Source organism: Symphalangus syndactylus, chromosome 10, assembly GCF_028878055.3.
Source record: "Symphalangus syndactylus isolate Jambi chromosome 10, NHGRI_mSymSyn1-v2.1_pri, whole genome shotgun sequence".
Classification (NCBI taxonomy): domain Eukaryota; kingdom Metazoa; phylum Chordata; class Mammalia; order Primates; family Hylobatidae; genus Symphalangus; species Symphalangus syndactylus.
In genome coordinates this window covers 82,634,266-82,653,434 of record NC_072432.2, presented here as the reverse complement: position 1 = coordinate 82,653,434, position 19,169 = coordinate 82,634,266, and the positions used below count along the sequence as shown (strand labels likewise).

Sequence of the window (19,169 nt, the reverse complement as noted above, 5' to 3'; positions counted from 1 at the left end):
TTTTTGCAGCCTACTCTTCTGACAAAGGGCTAATATCCAGAATCTACAATGAACTCAAACAAATTTACAAGAAAAGAACAAACAACCCCATTAAAAAGTGGGCAAAGGATATGAACAGACACTTCTCAGAAGAAGACATTTATGCAGCCAAAAAACACATGAAGAAATGCTCCTCATCACTGGCCATCAGAGAAATGCAAATCAAATCCACAATGAGATACCATCTGACACCAGTTAGAATGGCCATCATTAAAAAGTCAGGGAACAACAGGTGCTGGAGAGGATGTGGAGAAATAGGAACACTTTTACACTGTTGGGACTGTAAACCAGTTCAACCATTGTGGAAGTCACTGTGGTGATTCCTCAGGGATCTAGAACTAGAAATTCCATTTGACCCAGTAATCCTATTACTGGGTATATACCCAAAGGATTATAAATCATGCTGCTATAAAGACACATGCACACGTATGTTTATTGTGGCACTATTCACAATAGCAAAGACTTGGAACCAACCCAAATGTCCAACAACGATAGACTGGATTAAGAAAATGTGGCACATATACACCATGGAATACTATGCAGCCATAAAAAAGGATGAGTTCATGTCCTTTGTAGGGACATGGATGAAGCTGGAAACCATCATTCTCAGCAAACTATCGCAAGGACAAAAAACCAAACACCGCATGTTCTCACTCATGGGTGGGAATTGAACAATGAGAACACATGGACACAGGAAGGGGAATATCACATACTGTGGACAGTTGTGCGGTGGGGGGAGGAGGGAGGGTCAGCATTAGGAGAGATACCTAATGCTAAATGATGAGTTAATGGGTGCAGCACACCAACATGGCACATGTATACATATGTAACAAACCTGCACATTGTGCACATGTACCCTAAAACTTAAATAAAAAAATAATAAATGTAAATATAAAACCCCCCCAAAAAAAAGAAAAAGAAAAGATGAACCCTGACAACACAGCTAAAATTCAGAATAAGAAAAGGCATGTGCCTTACAGAAAGGAAAGGACAGCCTGCCAGCTTCTGTACGTCTCCTCCTTACGCAAACCAAGTCAAATGTGATCTGCTGATGACATTCCCAATAACTATTGTGAGATAAATAAAATCACCATGAAACTACATGCAAAATTTGTCATGTTCTTGGAAAAGAGTAAGTTTCTATCAGTTTCTCAAAAAAATTTGATCCCAAAAAGGTTAAAACCAACTGCTAAAAGAAATTTATCTGTGATTGTGCTAAAACATCAAACAAGGGGATGAGATTTAAAGAGGTAGAATTCATTGACCTGACATAGAAGGAAAGTCTCCTTCCCTTTTAGTAACTATCAATCAAATCTATCAAGGAACTTTGCAAACATTCCCTGAGAAATATGCTCTTTTGAGTTTTACAGGTAAATAAAACAGTTATAGTAAAACCTTACCCAGATCCACAGAATTCATGGAATGACTCTCTAACAGATGAGAATTTATATCCCCTCACACACAACAAGCCACACTGCTGTACTCAGTTCATACATATACATGAATTAGGATGAAAAACACATTGCCTTAAAGAAGTTCAAAGTATCAAATTTTGTTTTTGTAGTAGAAAGTTAATATCCTCTCAATTCTCGTTACCCTGGATAAAAACCTGACAATTTTAGTTTATCAAAATAGAAAGTGAAAGGTGGGTGTGGTGGTTCACACCTGTAATCCCAGCACTTTGGGAGTCCAAGGTGAGCAGATTGAGGAGTTCAAGACCAGGAGGCCAGGAGTTCGAGACCAGCCTGGCCATCATCGCAAAATGCTGTCTCTATTAAAAATACAAAAATTAGCTGGGCGTGGTGGTACACGCCTGTAATCCCAGCTACTTGGGAGGCCAAGGCACAAGAATCTCTTGAGCCCGGGAGACAGACATTGCAGTGAGCTGAGGTCATACCACTGTACTCCAGGCTGGGTGACAAGAGTGAGACTCTGTCTCAATTTAAAAAAAAAAAACAGACAATGGAAACTAATAGTTAAGATGCACATATGCACACAGGTACACGAATATAACACACTATGGTCTGAATGTTTGTGTCTCCCCCTCAAATTTGTATGTTGAAATCCTAACTCTCAGGCCAGGTGCAGTGGTTCACGCCTATAATCCCAGAACTTTGGAGGCTGAGGCAGAAGGATTCCTTGAGGCCAGGAGTGAGATCAGCCTGGCCAACATGGTGAAACCCTGTCTCTACCAAAAATATAAAAATTAGCCCGGTGTGGTGGTGGGTGCCTGTAATCCCAGCTTCTCAAGAGATTGAGGCACAAGAATCGCCTGAACCCAGGAGGCAGAGTGAGCCAAGATCACGCCACTTCACTGCAGCCTGGGCGACACAGCAAGACTCTGTCGAAAGAAAGAAAGAGAGAGAGAGACAGTGAGGCACAGAAAGAGAGAAAGAAAGAAAGAAAAGAAAAGAAAAAAGAAAAGAAAAGAAAAGAAATTCTAACTCTCAAGGCAATGGTATTAGGATGTAGGGCCTTTGTGAAGTGATTAGGTCACGCAGATAGAGACCTCATGAATGAGATTAGTGCCCTTATAAAACCCTTTCCATCAAGTGAGGACCCAGTGAAGACCGCAGTCTAATGAAGCAGCGAGTGGGCCCCTAGTGAGAGATCAAATCTCCTGATGACTTAATCTTGGACTTCCCACCTCCAGAACTATAAGAAATAAATGTCTGTTGTTTATAAGCTACCCAGTTTATGGTATTTTGTTACAGCAGCCTGAATGGACTCACACACAATCAGGAACTACGCTACACTGTCTCATTTAATTCTATTTGAGATGGGTATTATTTCCATTTACAGATAAAACCTAAGGCTCACAGCAGTTAAACATATGTAGATATCACAGCCTTTCGGCCCCTACACCTTTAACATACAATGAGTTTTTATTTTACCTGAGATACCATATACATAGTTATAATTTTTAAAATGTTATATCTACATTATGATTTTTAAAATATAATATCTACATATTATGATATGCATATAATATTGCTAATTCTCTAGTACCATTAGCTACTTACAATGTAGTAACTCAAGGCTTGTGTACCAGTCATATACTTGTGTACCTGCATGACCTAATCACCAGTCAGATACACATTTAAACAACATTTTAAAAGGCCAAATTTCAAAAATACTTGTTTCTGTAGGTTAATGTAAAGTATACTGATGTAAAAATAAGAAAATCTATATTCCTAACTCGATTATAATTTAATTTACTTATACTAGCTTTTCATGAGAAACACAACATACGTAGATTTTAAGACAGAAGAGGCAGCCTATCCTTCTCAAATCCAACAAATCTGAGTCAAAGTCAAGGTCCTCTAGTTATTATAGTATGCACAAAATACATAATAAAAGAATTTTCTAGGCAGAATTCACTTATCTTTTTTCATTTTCAAATAAACAAAAAAAAGTCACATCCTGAGGAGACAGCCCTTGATAATCTAACCAGATTATATTAATCCATTGAAAAGAACTACAGGAATACAAAATATTCTCTAAAACACTTAAAATATTGAAAAATGATAAACAAAACGTTCATTGCTACTAAAATGTACCTGCAAAACAGTCACTCTATGATGGGAAAAGAGAATGCCGGCTAATTTTGAAGGGAGCAACTTGACGGAAGTTGGTACAATAAGCAGAGAGGCACCACTTGATAGAGCAAGAAATATTTCCACAACAGAAGGATCAAAGGTCAGAGGTGAAGCCAGAAACAAAACATCTTCTTGTGTGATGTCAAAAAGTACCCTAAGGCAAAACAGAATGCAGTTATGAGAAATGTCATTCAGTAAGCACATATCCTAAAAAAGTGTTCATGTGTTTATGATGATCAAGTTTCTGAATGTTGGCCAGATGTTATTCTTCTCTCTTAAATTAGCCAAAATGGTGCTATCAAAATTCAGGAAATCTTCTTTATAAAAGAATTAACAGCCATTTAAAGCAATATTCATGTTTTACCAGACATATTTTATCATCTGTGATGACTTTTGATGTGTCAACTTGGTTTGATTGAACTACTGTCCCCGGAATTTCCTCTCTAGTATGTTTCCTGTTAGGGAAGGAGACAAGGGATATTCTCTTGAGAGCTGAAGAACAGAAGGGAGGCTGCTGCTTAGCAGCACACATGCCTTCTTCAAGCAGTTATTCAGTCAAACCCTGTAGTCCCTAATCAGCTGATGTACTTAATCAAAAGGGAGATTATCCAGGGTTGGCTGGATTTAATTGGAAGGCCTTTAGAAGAATTTTAGGCCTTCTCTGATGAAGAGGCCCAAACAGCAGCTGGGTCTGCAATTAATCTCCCTTCTTCCCAATCTGATTTCACCTGGGACAGTCTCATGGCCACGGGATTCCAGCCTGCTTGTGATCACCCCTTCCTAACTGATCCCTATGGACTTCAGACTTGCTTAGCCAGCCCCCACAATTGTGTAAACCAATTTCTTATAATCAACCCCTGATCTAACTCCTGGTTCTGCTCCTCTGGCACAATCCTTATTCTGTCATACTTATTCAACGATGCTTAATAGAGGCTTCCGACTCCCCTTTCTATTTGGCATTTTCTTTCAGTATCTGAACAAAAAGCAGAATAAGAATATATGTGGTTAGGATCTTATAGAGCATGGATAGTCATTGTTGAGCCTATGACACTATTTTAATTTGAACACACAAACACCACTACATCTAAAAGCATCTTAATTTCAAAAAAGCTTCAGATATGGTATAAACATTTTAAAAATTATAACTATGTATAATATGGTGTCTCAGGTAAAATAAAAACTCATTGTATGTTAACGGTGTAGGGGCCGAAAGGCTGTGATACCTTTCCTCCCCATCATAAGGCTCACAGCCAACACTCTTATAAACAAAAGACAGTTTAACAACAGAAAAGCATGACAAATTTATTTAATCAAAGTTTTATGAAACATGGGAGGCTTCAGAATGAAGACCCAAAGACCCAAGGGAAAAGTGTCCATTTTAATGCTTAGATTCAATAGAGTGGACAGCTGTGTAGAAATGTGATTCGACAAAAAGGGAATGAGTAATAAACTGAGTGGGACAATCCAGCAAGGCCTGTCCTTTTAAATTCCTGGCCTCTCTGTGTGGCATTTCTTCCTCCCATGTATAGGGCAGGACCCTTTCTGAAATGAGTCTTATGTTCTACTTTCAGATAAGGTACAAGCAATTTCTTTACCGCCAGCTCTTACATATAAAGGTTAGAGTAATATTTCTATATTTCTAGTTTTTTTTTTTTTTTTGAGAAAAGTCTCGCTCTGTCACCCAAGCTGGAGTGCAGTGGCGTGATCTCGGCTCACTGCAACCTCTGCCTCCCGAGTTCAAGCAATTCTCCTGCCTCAGCTTCCCGAGTAGCTGGGACTACAGGCATGCACCATCACACCTGGCTAATTTTTTTGAATTTTTAGTAGAGACTGGGTTTCAACCATGTTGATCAGGCCGGTCTCGAACTCCTGACCTCAAATGATCCACCCGCCTCAGCCTCCCAAAGTGCTGGGATTACAGGCGTGAGCCACCGCACCTGGCCTCTAGGTTTTATGACTATCTTTGAGGGAGAGGGGTTCAGTTACTATGGCCTGCCTTGGGGAGAAAGGGAAGTAAGAGAAAGAAGGGTAGGAAAAGGTCAGAAAGAGACTTTTACTTCTGAAGTCCTTCCAGTGTCCTTCAGTTCAAAGTACTCAGCATGCCAAAGTGCCATACATTGGCTTATCATTTTCTGAGCCCAACGAAGGCTACCCTCAAACTTCAAGTTTTAGAGGAAGTATTCTTCACATATATTGTCTAGCTTCCTACTTAGGTATTCTGGGGAGAGCAAACTTTCTAACAGGCTTCCAACAAAGCTTAAATTGTGAGTATATTTTTAGTTTTTCAATTCTATGAACAAAAATGTGCAAGGTTACGCATGAATAGAGGATGTGAGTGCTCCATGTAGTTCATTTCAAGAAAGCAGCTTAAGATGCATTCAATATAAGAAAAGTTGAAAAAAAAAAAGAAGAGACAGATTTTAAAGGAAGAAAAAAAGTGGAATGCAACAAACATTTAAACATATTACTTGTGAAGCTTAGGCTGGGTATCTAATATATTGTTCCTCATTTTCTCAACCACCATATGAGGCAGGTATGATTATGTGAGAACCTAACTCAGAACCCAAGTTGGTATGAAGATTATTTTAAGGTAAAGACATTTGAGGCTGGGAGCGGTGGCTCACGCTTGTAATCCCAGCACTTTGGGAGGCCAAGACGGGCAGATACTTGAGGTCAGGAGTTCGAGACCAGCCTGGCCAAGATGGTGAAACCACGTCTCTACTAAAACTACAAAAATTGGCCAGGCATGGTGGCGTGCACCTGTAGTGGGAGGCTGAGGCAGAAGAATAACTTGAACCTGGGAGGCAGAAGTTGCAGTGAGCAGAGACTGCACCACTGTGTTCCAGCCTGGGTGACAGAGTGAGACTCTGTCTCAAAAAAAAAAAGGACATTTGAGATTCAACAAATGCAGAAACCTTCTTGGAGCTTCCCTTCTCTGACTAAAAGCAGAAACTTTAGGGAAATGAGGCTGCCATAAACTTCTTCTTCAGAGTGGTTTTTACTCCCAGGAAGACCACAGGTAAACCTACCATAAATCCCCTCTCTGAAGACTGTTATGGCCATGAAGAAGACAGAAAGACCACTGCACCTGCATACCCAAGTATTATCACAAACTTTCTTATCTCCTGTTTATTTTCCTGAAAACCCATTTGTCTTTCCAAAACAATTTATTTGTTCTTCCTATGAACAAATAAATTTTATGAACAAATAAATTTACAAATACATTTAAATGAACTTAATAAAATGCAATTCCATTTCTTTTGTAAACTGCTATACGCATAGGAAGAAACTTTTTTTCTTAATCTGTCTTTTGTCAGTTTAATTCTCAGTCCCCTAGATACTGTGTCACAGATGGTAGAGGAAAAGCTCTCCACTCTCATTTTAAAATGGAGAAAACTGAAGTTCATGGAGGTTAAGTACCTTATGCAAAGTCAAACAAATCAACTAATTTTTAAATGTTTAAAAAATAGTTATCCTTATCCAAGCCTTAAAATTAATCCCCTGATTTGAAAGATCTATCTAAATTAGATTTCAAAATTTCAATAAAGGAAACCTAGTCCTTCCCTTTCTGGAGCTATCATTCTCTCTGGAGGTAGTGCTGCCTTTTACCAACATATGCAAGGAAACTCAGCTTTGTCTTTTTAAGACAGAGTCTCGCTCTGTCACCCAAGCAGGAGTGCAGGGTCTTGCAGCTGCCCAAGTTCAATCACAGCTCACTGCAGCCTCAACTCCTAGGCTCAGCAATCTTCCTGCTTCGGCCACTGGAGTAGCTAAAACTACAGACTTGTGCTACCATGCCCAGCTAGCACTATCTTATTAATAGGTTATTCTGGTAATATTTGGGGAGCCAGCAACAGAGATAAGATTGTTCTAATATGTGTCTGAAATTTAGTACTCCCTAGCTTAATGATCTAAGTCTAAAATAGAAAATTTAACATTACTGTTTTAATTTTTAAATTGACTACTTTAACATTTCATCTCTTTAGAATCTAATTATTTACCACCTCACTTAAGAACCTAAAAGCAAAAAAAAAAAAAGAACCTAAAGCAAACCAAAAAAGGATTTCTAACAGGCAAATCAACTGAATGAAGTTGAAGCACAAAATAGGTATCAAGAAATTTGTATAATTTAGTCATAAATCAACCCTTCAACCCTCATTAAGCAAATGTTTGCTCCCATTCCACAGACCATTCTTACCACTGCTGGGCCAGTGCCTCTTAGTCGGCTGTCTCTCCACCTCCCCCAGATTCCTTATCTGCTTCATTTTCTTCAAGTTCCCTACATCCCCATCCCCACCTCACCTCCCACACTCAGGTATGACTTGGCCTTCTGCTTCATACAAAAGTTAAAACCTACTGGCTTCCTCTAACACCAAGAAATGTATGTACTTTACTATCCTAATCTTTTTGAGGGTATCAAAAAAAGAGGTATTCCACTCAGTATTTTAAATAATGCCATTCCCTTCCATCTAAATGTATCTTACTCCTTTGTTAATACTCCTACTACTACTTCATTATTCAAACCAACCCTTTCTACCAATTCCCTACCCTCAGCCTCTAAACCGCTCATCTTTTTTTTTTTTTTTTTAAGATTGAGTCTCGCTCTGTCACCCAGGCTGGAGTGCAGTGGTGCAATAACGGATCACTGTAGTCTTGACCTCCTGGGCTCAATCAATCCTGCCGCCTCAACCTCCCGAGTTGCTAGGATTATAGGCACAGACCACCAGGCCCAGCTAATTATTTTTAATGTTTCTTAAAGACAGAGTCCCACTACGTTACCCAGGCTGGTTTTGAACTCCTGGGCTCAAGTGATCCTCCTGCCTTAGCCTCCCAAAGTGTGGGATTACAGGCATGAGCCACTGTACCCAGCCAACCTCTCCCATCTTAAAGACAAAACACCTGTTTCCATCCCAGAATTCCTTCTTTTCCATTAAAACCAGTTTCTAGAAAATAACATTTGACTTTTGTTACCTCTATTTCGTTATCTCCTATTCTCTTATCTCCAGCCTAATGTAATCTATCTCCAACCTTGGGGATTAAGAAGTCACTAAAGACTATATTTTCAATTACAACAGACATCTTTCTCTACCAGTATTTAACCATTTCTTCTTTCCAGGCCTGCATGTGCCATCCAATACCATAGGTCCACTGAGCACTAAGAATGCGGCTAGTCCACGTTGAGATGTGTAAGTATAAAATATATGCCAGATTTTGAAGATGATTAGCATAAAAAATGCAAAATACCTTACTAGTAATTGTTATATTGATTACATATTGAAGTAATGTTTTGGACTATACTAAATTAAATAAAATATATTGTTAAAATTCACTTGATTCTTTTTTCTTCCCTTTTCATTCATTCCATTTTACTTTTGAATATTACTTAAGCATTTAAAACTACACAAAACTTAAAATGACACAAAATTTACGTACATGTTTCACGAGGTTTCTATTTCTGTTTCCTCCTTTGATTTTCTAGGACTACACCCCTAAGGTTCACTTCCTCCTTTCTTGGCAAATTAAGAATGTCAACTTTGGAGATTTCTAATCTCTTGACCACATCAGCAAGTCAAACTCCACAATACTACTACAAGAGTGAACTTAATAAAATGAGAATCTTTTAATGGTTCCCCATCATCTACTGGATTAAGTTCCGCCTTCAACAGGGCGTACCAGGCTCCTGATCTTTCACTGTTTCCTCAGCCCTGCTCTGACATTCTAGTAGGACAAACTCCTTCATTCTCATATAACGCTGCTAGTACCTCTGCTAGGAAAACCCTTTCTCCCTTTTTATTAATAATTAAGATGCAAAGCTTCTAATCATACTATTTGTTTGTTCCGTGTCTGGCCCTAGGCTTGGATGAAACAGGTGAAGGGCCTAGTCTGCAGAGAACTAAAGTTCAGATACAGCTGAAACAAAAAAGACTCAATTTACTCCTTAGGACTATTAATTTAGGAACAAGAGTTCTAACACCAAACATTTTAAAATTATTTTTTCCCTTTAAAATACAAGGTTTTTTGTTTCGTTTTTGAGACAGTCTCACTCTGTCACTCAGGCTGGAGTGCAGTGGCATAGTCTCAGCTCACTGCAACCTCCACCTCCTGGGTTCAAGCGATTCTCCTGCCTCAGCCTCTCCAGTACCTGGTATTACAGGCACCCACCAACACGCCTGGCTAATTTTTGTATTTTTTTAGTAGAGACAGTTTTCACCATGTTGGCCAGGCTGATCTTGAACTCCTGACCTCAAGTGATCCGCTCGCCTCAGCCTCCCAAAGTGCTGGGATTACAGGCATGAGCCACCACACCTGGCCTAAAATATAGGTTCTAAGAAACAGTCAAAGAATAGAACTTACCGAAAATGCTGGATATTTGGTACTATACACTTATGAGGCACTCTGACAATCTTCGGTATCCCTGTAGTCCCTGATGTATGTAGAACATAGGCTAAGCAATGCTTTAGCCTCAGATCCATGTGTTCTTCTGCTTTTTCTTCATTGACATGCTCAGAACTTATGCTGATTTTTATTTTTTCTTTTTCGTATTTCTCTTTTCCATCATTTAGCATCAAGTTCACCTCAGTATTTTTCCAGTGAAGTCTGAAGAGCACTAGGTCATTATGTTCCACTGTAAATGTATCATGGTTCAATAACGTTTCATGAAAAGACTTAAATTTCTATGTGAAATGGGGGAAAAAGTTTACAATATTAGTATGTTAAAAGATATTCTTCTTTATATAGAAGTAATATGAAATACAGTCATCCCTCAGTATCCATGGGGGAATTGGTTCTAGGATCATCTCAGATACCAAAATCTGAAGATGCTCAAGTCCCTTATATAAAATGGTGCTGTATTTGCATATAACCCATGCACACCCTCCCATATACTTTAAATCATCTCTAGATTACTTATAACTAATACAAAACTATGCTAATTAATGCTATGTAAATAGTTGCTATATTTTAAAACCTGTATTAGTTTTTACTGTTGCATTGGGTTTTTTTTTTTTTTCTGAATATTTTCTTTTTTTTTTCTTGAGACAGGGTCTCACTCTGTTGCCCAGGCTGGAGTGCAGTGGTATAATCTTTATTTTTTTATTTTTTTTTTTGAGATGGAGTCTCACTCTGTCGTCCAGGCTGGAGTGCAGTGGCACAATCTCAGCTCACTGCAAATTCCGCCTCCCAGGTTCACACCATTCTCCTGCCTCAGCCTCCCAAGTAGCTGGGACTACAGGCACCCACCACCACACCCGGCTAATTTTTTTGTATTTTTTTTAGTAGAGACGGGGTTTCACCGTGTTAGCCAGGATGGTCTTGATCTCTTGACCTCATGATCCGCCTGCTTTGGCCTCCCAAAGTGCTGGGATTACAGGTGTGCGCCACCATGCCCAGCCGCAGCAGTGTAATCTTAACTGACTGCAACCTTGAACAGCTGGGCTCAAGCGATCTTCCCACCTCAGCCTCTTGAGTAGCTGGAACAACAGGTGTGCACCACCACACCCAGCTAGCTTTTTATTTTTAGCAGAGGCGAAGTCTCACTATGTTACCCAACCTGTTCTCAAACTCCTGGCCTCAAATGATCTCCTGCCTCAGTCTCCTAAAGTGCTGGGATTATAGGCGTGGGCCCCAAATATTTTCAGTCTGCAGTTGGATGAATCCTCGGATGGGAAACCTCTGGATACAGAGGGCCAACTGTATTCATTTACTCATTCAACATGACTTTTTTGGGGAGTGGGGGGGAGTACTTGCTATATACCCAGCGGTAAAAAGATAAATAAATCTCCAAGAGCAAAGTGCTGTCCTTACTTTCAAACTTACTTTCAAAAACACCAGACATATAAAAGCAATTATAACGCAATGTATATGATAATAAAGCAGGCTTGAAATGTTAACGGGAACAGAGAATGCCAAACTCTACCTAGAAGGTCAGAGATTGCTTCATGGGTAATATGTGTTATAAGTAGCTATTCTCTAAATAATAAAAATGGGCACTTCAGGCAAACAGCCAACATTGAGGATCTGACCTGGGAAAGCTGGTATGTGAACATTAAGCATTCCAATTAAGGTAAAGAACGGGGTGGGGGAGAGGGAAAAGGTGAGGTGTGTTGTTGATAGGAGATGAGATGCAAATCCTTAATAACCGTGTACACTCAGCATAAGGAGTTTAGATCTTAACCTGTAAGTGACAGGATCCCATTGAAGGTGGCAATAGCATAGATTAGACTCTATCAAGGACAGAACAATAAATGAGATTCTGCTAAGTAAGAACCATTTAATGAGTCTTTTGCAGTAATTCAGATACACTATATGGTCCTGAACTACTATTCTGTTACAAGAGGAGTGGTTAGAAAGGGTCTATGAGCAAAGAATAAATTAGACATGGTGACTTTCTGGATACACAGTGACTCTAAGAAAATTGTTGGGTTTCTGGCCCAGGTGATTTGGTGGATGGAGATGAATTAATCCAGAAGTGAGTTTGGATGAAGAGATGCTAAACTGAATTTGTACATGTTGAAAGTAAGGTTTCTTTGAATGTATCTTTTTAGGTTGACAGCAACAGCTTAATGAAAAATAACCTAAGTTTTCACATTAAATAAATCAACATAAATAATGAGAAAAAGGTCACAACCCAGAAGCCTACAGTGTTTTCTTTGTGTGTTTGATGTGTGTATGTATTGGGTAGGGGATGTGGTGTGGCCTGTAATATTTAAAAAATTAAAGGCCTACATACTCTTCAGATCTAGCTCAAAATCATCCCTCCCCATTAAAATTCTACTATATCTACTAGGTTATGTTTACTTCATTTATGACAATTATCACACTATGTAGATGTACTAGGTTCAGAAGTGTTAACTTTTCTCTCCAATTACATTATAAAAAGCTGGAAGGCTTATATGCTAATGCCCTCCCAATCATCCTGTCCCTAGTGCAAGGTTTCTCAACTTCAACACTACTGATATTTTGGACCAGATAATTCTTTGTGGAGTGCTGTCTTATACACTGTAGGATTTTTAGCAGTATCGCTGGCCTCTACACACCAGATGCCAGTAGCACCCCACTTCCATCATTACAATAAAAAATATGTCTAGACATTGCCAATTGTCCCCAGTTGAGAACTACTGCTTTAGTGGATGCTGGGCATACATACAGTAGATGCTTAAAAATACTTGGCCGGGCGCGGTGGCTCACGCTTGTAATCCCAGCACTTTGGGAGGCCGAGGCGGGCGGATCACGAGGTCAGGAGATCGAGACCATGGTGAAACCCCGTCTCTACTAAAAATACAAAAAATTAGCCGGGCGTGGTGGCGGGCACCTGTAGTCCCAGCTACTCGGAGAGGCTGAGGCAGGAGAATGGCGTGAACCCGGGAGGCGGAGCTTGCAGTGAGCCGAGATCGCGCCACTGCACTCCAGCCTGGGCAACAGAGCGAGACTCTGTCTCAAAAAAAAAAAAAAAAAAAAAAAATACTTACTGATTGTTCCTGTGTTAAATGAAGGAAGAACACTTACACCATCATCAAAATCATGGGATAGGAAGAAAGGTTTTGCTGTGCCCAACTCCTTTTTGGGTTTTGCTATGTCCAACTCCTACTGGTCATAAAGAATACCTTGATATTGACAATTAATACTGATACTCAGCTACCTTTTATAAAATTTTCACTAAGATTGCTGAGAAAAATAAACATCACATCCCCATTTCAGCTTTGCTTACTTATGAACAATGGAATAATCAATTTGAGGAGTACAGGAAACTTTGGCTACACACTAATAAATATTTATTTTTAAAATATTTATTAACCAGACCAGGTGTGGTGGCTCATGCCTGTAATCCCAGCACTTTGGGAGGTCGGGGCAGGCAGATCACTTGAGGTCAGGAGTTCAAGACCAGCCTGGCCAACATCGCGAAACCTTGTCTCTACTTAAAAACATATATACAAAAATTAGCCGGTGGTGGCATGCACCTGTAATTCCAGCTACTTGGGCAGCTGAGGCACAAGAACCGCTTGAACCTGGGAGGCGGAGGTTGCAGTGAGCTGAGATCGCACCACTGCCCGTTGCACTTCAGCCTGGGTAACAGAGTGAGACTCTGGCTCAAAAAAAAAAAAAAACAAAAAAACCCTTTGAGTCTCTAGAAAGTTTCCCATATATCTCAAGTTCTTGACACTTCCTACACACACACACACACACACACACACAGTTGGGGGGGTGAAAGCAGAGAATGCATTTAAGTTACCCCAATACAAACTGGCTCATATAGAAAATGGGCAAAAACAGGCTAAATTGAATATATTTTTATAATGTTCTTCCCCTTTAGTAAAACAATATTTTATAAATAATAAATAAACAATGAAGCATAGGCTGCATCTTGCTGAAGATATAACACCAATTCTTGCCCCAGAAACAGAGTTTCTTGGTTATATCTTTGGTTGGCAATCATTTAAAAATAAAAAAACAATAAATTTAGTTTTCTGGAAAGATCTCTTCTAAGTACCAGTCCCTTTTTCGAAATGCAAGCTTAGTCATAATTCTTCAGTGTTGCTGACCAATGTAATTGCCATAAATATGAAAGTTTCAAGTATTATAAAATTTTGCAGTATAGGAAGTACTTTGGAAAGAGAAATTCAAAACAATGCATAATATATTATTAGAAGGCTAACAGATCTGTTCACACCAAGAACAGTGGTTCACAATGGAGTGTGAGGGGTAGAGAGTCCCTCCAGGGGACAATTGGCAATGTCTGGAGATTTTTGGTTGTTATGATTGGGAGGTGCTACTGAGGTCTAGCGAGTGGAGGTCAAAGATATTGCTAAATATCCTATAATATACGGAACACTCCCCACAACAATTACTCAACCCTAAAAATGTCATAGTGCAAAGACTGAGAAACCTTGCCACATTTAGCAGACTTAGGAATCCAGATGGGAGAAGGAAAGAATGTTTCAATTGAAAGATAAATGTAATACAGGCAAAAAACAATTGAAACACCCAGACTTACATTAATTTGTTTTTTTTCAACAAGGATATACTTCAGATTACATTTTTTCATAAAATAAGTTGATAATGACGGTGGTGAATCTGGCTCGATAGGTACATAAGCAGCTGGGACTTGGAGAATTCTAAAGAAAAAAGTACACAGTCAGCATAGAATGTCTGTTGATTTAGTATTTGTTTAAGCATTTCTATTTATGCACTTTATTTTTTGTAGCAGCATAAAAATGGTTTCTGGAGCACTTTATTGCTGATCAGAAATTTCCAATGTTTTCATTGACACATAGTTGGTAATAAACGCTGTCATTTTAGCCAGGCATGGTGGCTCATGCCTGTAATCCCAGCACTTTGGGAGGTTGAGGCAGGCGAATCACCTGAGGTCGGGAGTTCGAGATCAGCCTGACCAACATGGAGAAACCCTGTCTCTACTAAAAATACAAAATTAGCTGGGCGTGATGGTGGGCGCTTGTAATCCCAGCTACTTGGGAGGCTGAAGCAGGAGAATTGCTTGAACCCGGGAGGCAGAGGTTGCGGTGAGCCGAGATCACGCCATTGCACTCCAGCCTGAGCAATAAGAGTGAAACTTCATCTCAAAAATAAATAAATAAATAAACACTGTCATTTTATCTTTTCTTAATGAAAATCCTGAGTATTTACTATGTTAAATTCTTATCACTTAATATAGAGAAATACAAGATTTTTTAACATTAAGCATTTTAAGTAGTTTCAGGTATACTTTGAGGACACTAGATCTTTGCACATAATAAATTCTCGGTAAATTTTGTCAATAATTGAGTGAAAGTAAATTTTTGTTGTTGTTGTTTTTGTTTGTTTTATAGAGATGGGGTCTTGTGAAGTCACCTGGGTGGTCTCGAACTCCTGGTCTTAAATAATACTCCAGCCTCAGCCTCTCAAAGTGCTGGGATTTACAGGTGAGAGCCACTGTGCCTGGCCAAAAGTAAATTTTTGAACATCTTTTGCTTTATACTTTTATAATTAATTTACTAAGACACATATTATAGAATGAATAAACTACTCTCTTTCTCTGGCAGTTTATATTTACTGCAGAGTTCTAGAATAGAAATCACTATATAAGGATAATATTCTAGAACAATTTAAATGATTGAACATTTTGCAAATATTTGTTGGAATAGTGTCTTCCAATGGGTTCATATTTCAATCTATATCAACTATTATCCAAAACTCTAATTTACTGATTTATTGAATACCTTAGTGCCTAAAATTTCAGTTGCAGACAAAAAACATAGTCATGTTATCTGTGAAATCCTGTTTTCTTTTATCTAACAACAAAGTGTTATAAATTGTTATAATTGTTTTCCTTTAACAGATTAATGAAGCCCTTATATTTTGGAGATACTTAAATGTTCTATTAGTGAAAGCTTCTAGTCTTTCCTAAATAAGCTCAGAATAATTAATTTAAATAATATAAAAATAATACTAGGGGAAATGCAAACTTCTTTAGCCTCTCTACAATTGACCAGACAATACAGAAAAGTCCAATGGTAAACAGAACAGTAACTTGCAATATACTCTACTAAAAATTTACATTAGCTTGGAGTAACATCAAATTTACAGTTCTAAAAAATATTACCCTAAAATCCAAGAGGGTAAGTCTATCCCAGGTTGGCAGTAGAGACCAATTTCCCGAATTCCTTGAAAGTCACAGTGTAACAGCAGAAAATTTGATAATTCAGAAGCAGCATTAACCACAGTCTTGTAGGTGTAGTAAACTGGAAGCTGGTTGTTGCATTCATCAAAACACACAGCTACTCTGTCCATATAACAAGAGGCAGCCTTATGCACCAATTCCTGAAGAGTCATTTCACTGAAGTTTATCTAAACATCAATTTGTAGCACAGAACCCTGTGTATATACAGAAGTGTTAGTGGGAGAGGGAGTTTTAGAGAGCTCGGTGGAGGGACAGGGAGAAACTTCTCTATAATAATATCTCACAAAAATAATTATATCAAAGATATATTAATGAAGAATCTCTGAACTTATGAAATGTCTATGGTAACTTTACTGAGGACAATGAGGTTGAAAATAAACTTGATACATCAACCTATGCTGGGTCAGAGAATCAAAAAAATTTGGGAGGGCAGTGGTATACACAGATGAAAATGAAGCAGGTAAAAATAGAGACTTCTCTCTCAACGGACCACAATGTAAATATGAAATATATAAAAAATTAATCAATAAAATCAAATTTAAAGGACCCCACACTTAATTTTTTTTTACTTTCCTTCAGTAACTGTTACAGATTTGTTAAGATGAGTAGTCAAAATCTTGTATGATGACTTTAAAATAACAAATGTGGCCAGGTGCGGTGGCTCATGCCTGTAATCTCAGCACTTTGGGAGGCCAAGGTGGGTGGATCACTTGAGGTCAGGAGTTCAAGATCAGCCTGGCCAACATGGTGAAACCCTTTCTCTACTAAAAATACAAAAATTAGCCGGGCAAGGTGGCATGCACTGTAATCCCAGCTACTCTGGAGGGTGAAGCAGGCAAATCACTTGAACACAGGAGGCAGAGGTTGCAGTGAGCCAAGATGGCGCCACTGAACTCCAGCCTGGGTGACAGGGCAAGACCCCATCTCAAAATAAATAAATAAGTAAATGAAATAAAAATAAAATAAAAATGACTAATGTAAATAAACTTTGCTTTTAAATTCCAGTAGGAGCTAAACTCAGATGAAAGTAAAATCAATCTTTGACAGAAGAAAGCAAAAAACCCTATTCCTATTCATTCAGTTCTAGACAACTATATATAAAAACAGTGCTTATTACTATACTATTAATATTTTACAGAAGTCATACTTGTATAATTGTCAAGAAGTAAACTCTTCATACTGTATAGTTTATTTTTAAATTGCCAATAAGTTCACTTAGACTGAAAATATAATATTACAACTCAATAAAGCAGTATATCAATGCAATGTTCTCTGGGTCTCTTAATGCAGATTATATTAAAAGATTTGAAACAGTATTTCAAGAAAGAAACACTCGGGATCAATGGTAAAAAAAATTCACAGTGTTTCCTTAAAGGTAAAGGTTATATTTTTCCCTCTCTGAACTCTATTTTCCATATTTTAAAGCAAACAAGACTTACCAAGTAGCCTACTTCAGTAAAGTTTTTGTTTGTTTTTTTGAGACAGTCTCGCTTTGTTCCCCAGGCTGGAATGCAGTGGCGCGATCTTGGCTCACCGCAACCTCTGCCTCCCAGGTTCAAGCGATTCTCCCACCTCAAGCTCCCCAGTAGCTGGGATTACAAGTGCGCGCTACCATGTCCGACTAATTTTTGTTTTTGTTAATTTTTTTTAAGTAGAGACAGGGTTTCTCCATGTTGGCCAGGTTGGTTTTGAACTCCTGACCTCAAGTGATCCACCTACCTTGGCCTCCCAAAATGTTAGGATTACAGGCGGAGCCACCGCGCCCGGCCAAGCTTTCTTTTCTTTTAATTTGTTCACACCTATTTGAATTGATTTCCTGACTCAAAATTTTCATTTATATCAACTAACTAACATCAATTAGGAAAAAGAAAGCCTAAAGAGAGTAAAATGAACCAATAACTGCCAAGACCCGTAAGTTTGAAAATGCTGTGATTTCTAAATATACAGTTTAAACATATAAGGCAACTTTAGTACTTACATTATTTATTTTTAGTAAGCATTTCTATATTAGCTCTTTTTAATGCACAAGATACAATTTTAAGCTTTCCCCAGACATACAATGATCATTATGTAAATATAAGGGAGGCTGTCTGCAGCATGCACTCAAATTATGAGGAATGAGTTCATTTCGCAACATACACGTAGTGCGGAAGGGTACCTACACATCTATACGATAATTAAGATGTTTCTTTCCATTTTCCCAATGGTTGCTACAGAGATTTAAGGTAAAATCCATTCTTGTTGTCTCAGGTTTTCATTTTCATTCATTGAATCACAAATAACATTCTCTGCAGTAGAGAATACTACACTTATTAATGCCCAAATGTTTGAGACCTTAAAAAGGAAAAAAAAGCAAACTCTGGTAAGCAGATTTTATATGCAAATGGAACAAATTTACTTGCTACAACTGTAGAAGCTGCTATTTAGTCAACAAAGATCTTAAGAGTGTCAACAAATTCTATTGCTATGGGGCCTCTCTCTAGGTCACTGGCTGTTTTAAAAATGGATAAATAATCTAGAAACTTTATTTTCCCAATTCCCCTGCTTCTTACTTTACGGTATGCAACGAGTAACAATGCAATTTACAGCTTCCTAAACATTTCTTCATTGCTCTTCGAAACCCCTCTAGGGGGTAGCTGAGCGCGGAGCACACTTATTTCCATTTGAATGGAGGGACAGAGGGTCGGAGGCTAGTGACGCAGGAGTGTACACACAGGTCAGGGTTAGTCTGCACCACACCAGCACCCAGACCCCGGTGTATCAAATCCGAGGTCCCGCAGTGGTCCTGAAGCTGAGCAAATGTGTGTGGAAGCAGGCTCAGGCCTAGAGGCACTTCGCCTCCCTTACACAGACCCCCG

At 38.7% G+C, this 19,169-nt stretch overlaps 1 protein-coding gene across 16 annotated transcripts in view; it reads right to left on the bottom strand.

The window, feature by feature from the left end:
- Positions 1 to 19,169, bottom strand: part of AASDH (aminoadipate-semialdehyde dehydrogenase) — a 55,709-nt gene that overhangs the window by 32,905 nt on the left and 3,635 nt on the right. For 7 of the 16 annotated variants that reach the window (XR_010113869.1, XR_010113870.1, XM_063610405.1 and 4 more), the window contains exons 2-6: positions 18,474 to 18,645; positions 16,234 to 16,505; positions 14,629 to 14,749; positions 9,993 to 10,312; positions 3,600 to 3,792 (exon numbers count right to left, since the gene is read on the bottom strand). Coding sequence is in view for 12 of the 16 variants with exons in the window: in XM_063610405.1 (XP_063466475.1) it covers positions 3,600 to 3,792; positions 9,993 to 10,312; positions 14,629 to 14,749; positions 16,234 to 16,463 (864 nt within the window). In the remaining 4 variants the exon portion in view is untranslated. Of the gene's footprint in view, positions 1 to 3,599; positions 3,793 to 9,992; positions 10,313 to 13,105; positions 13,274 to 14,628; positions 14,750 to 16,233; positions 16,506 to 18,473; positions 18,646 to 18,863; positions 19,111 to 19,169 lie in introns of those variants that run through there. The other 9 variants (XR_008660430.2, XM_055294606.2, XM_063610410.1 and 6 more) reach the window with 4 other exon arrangements.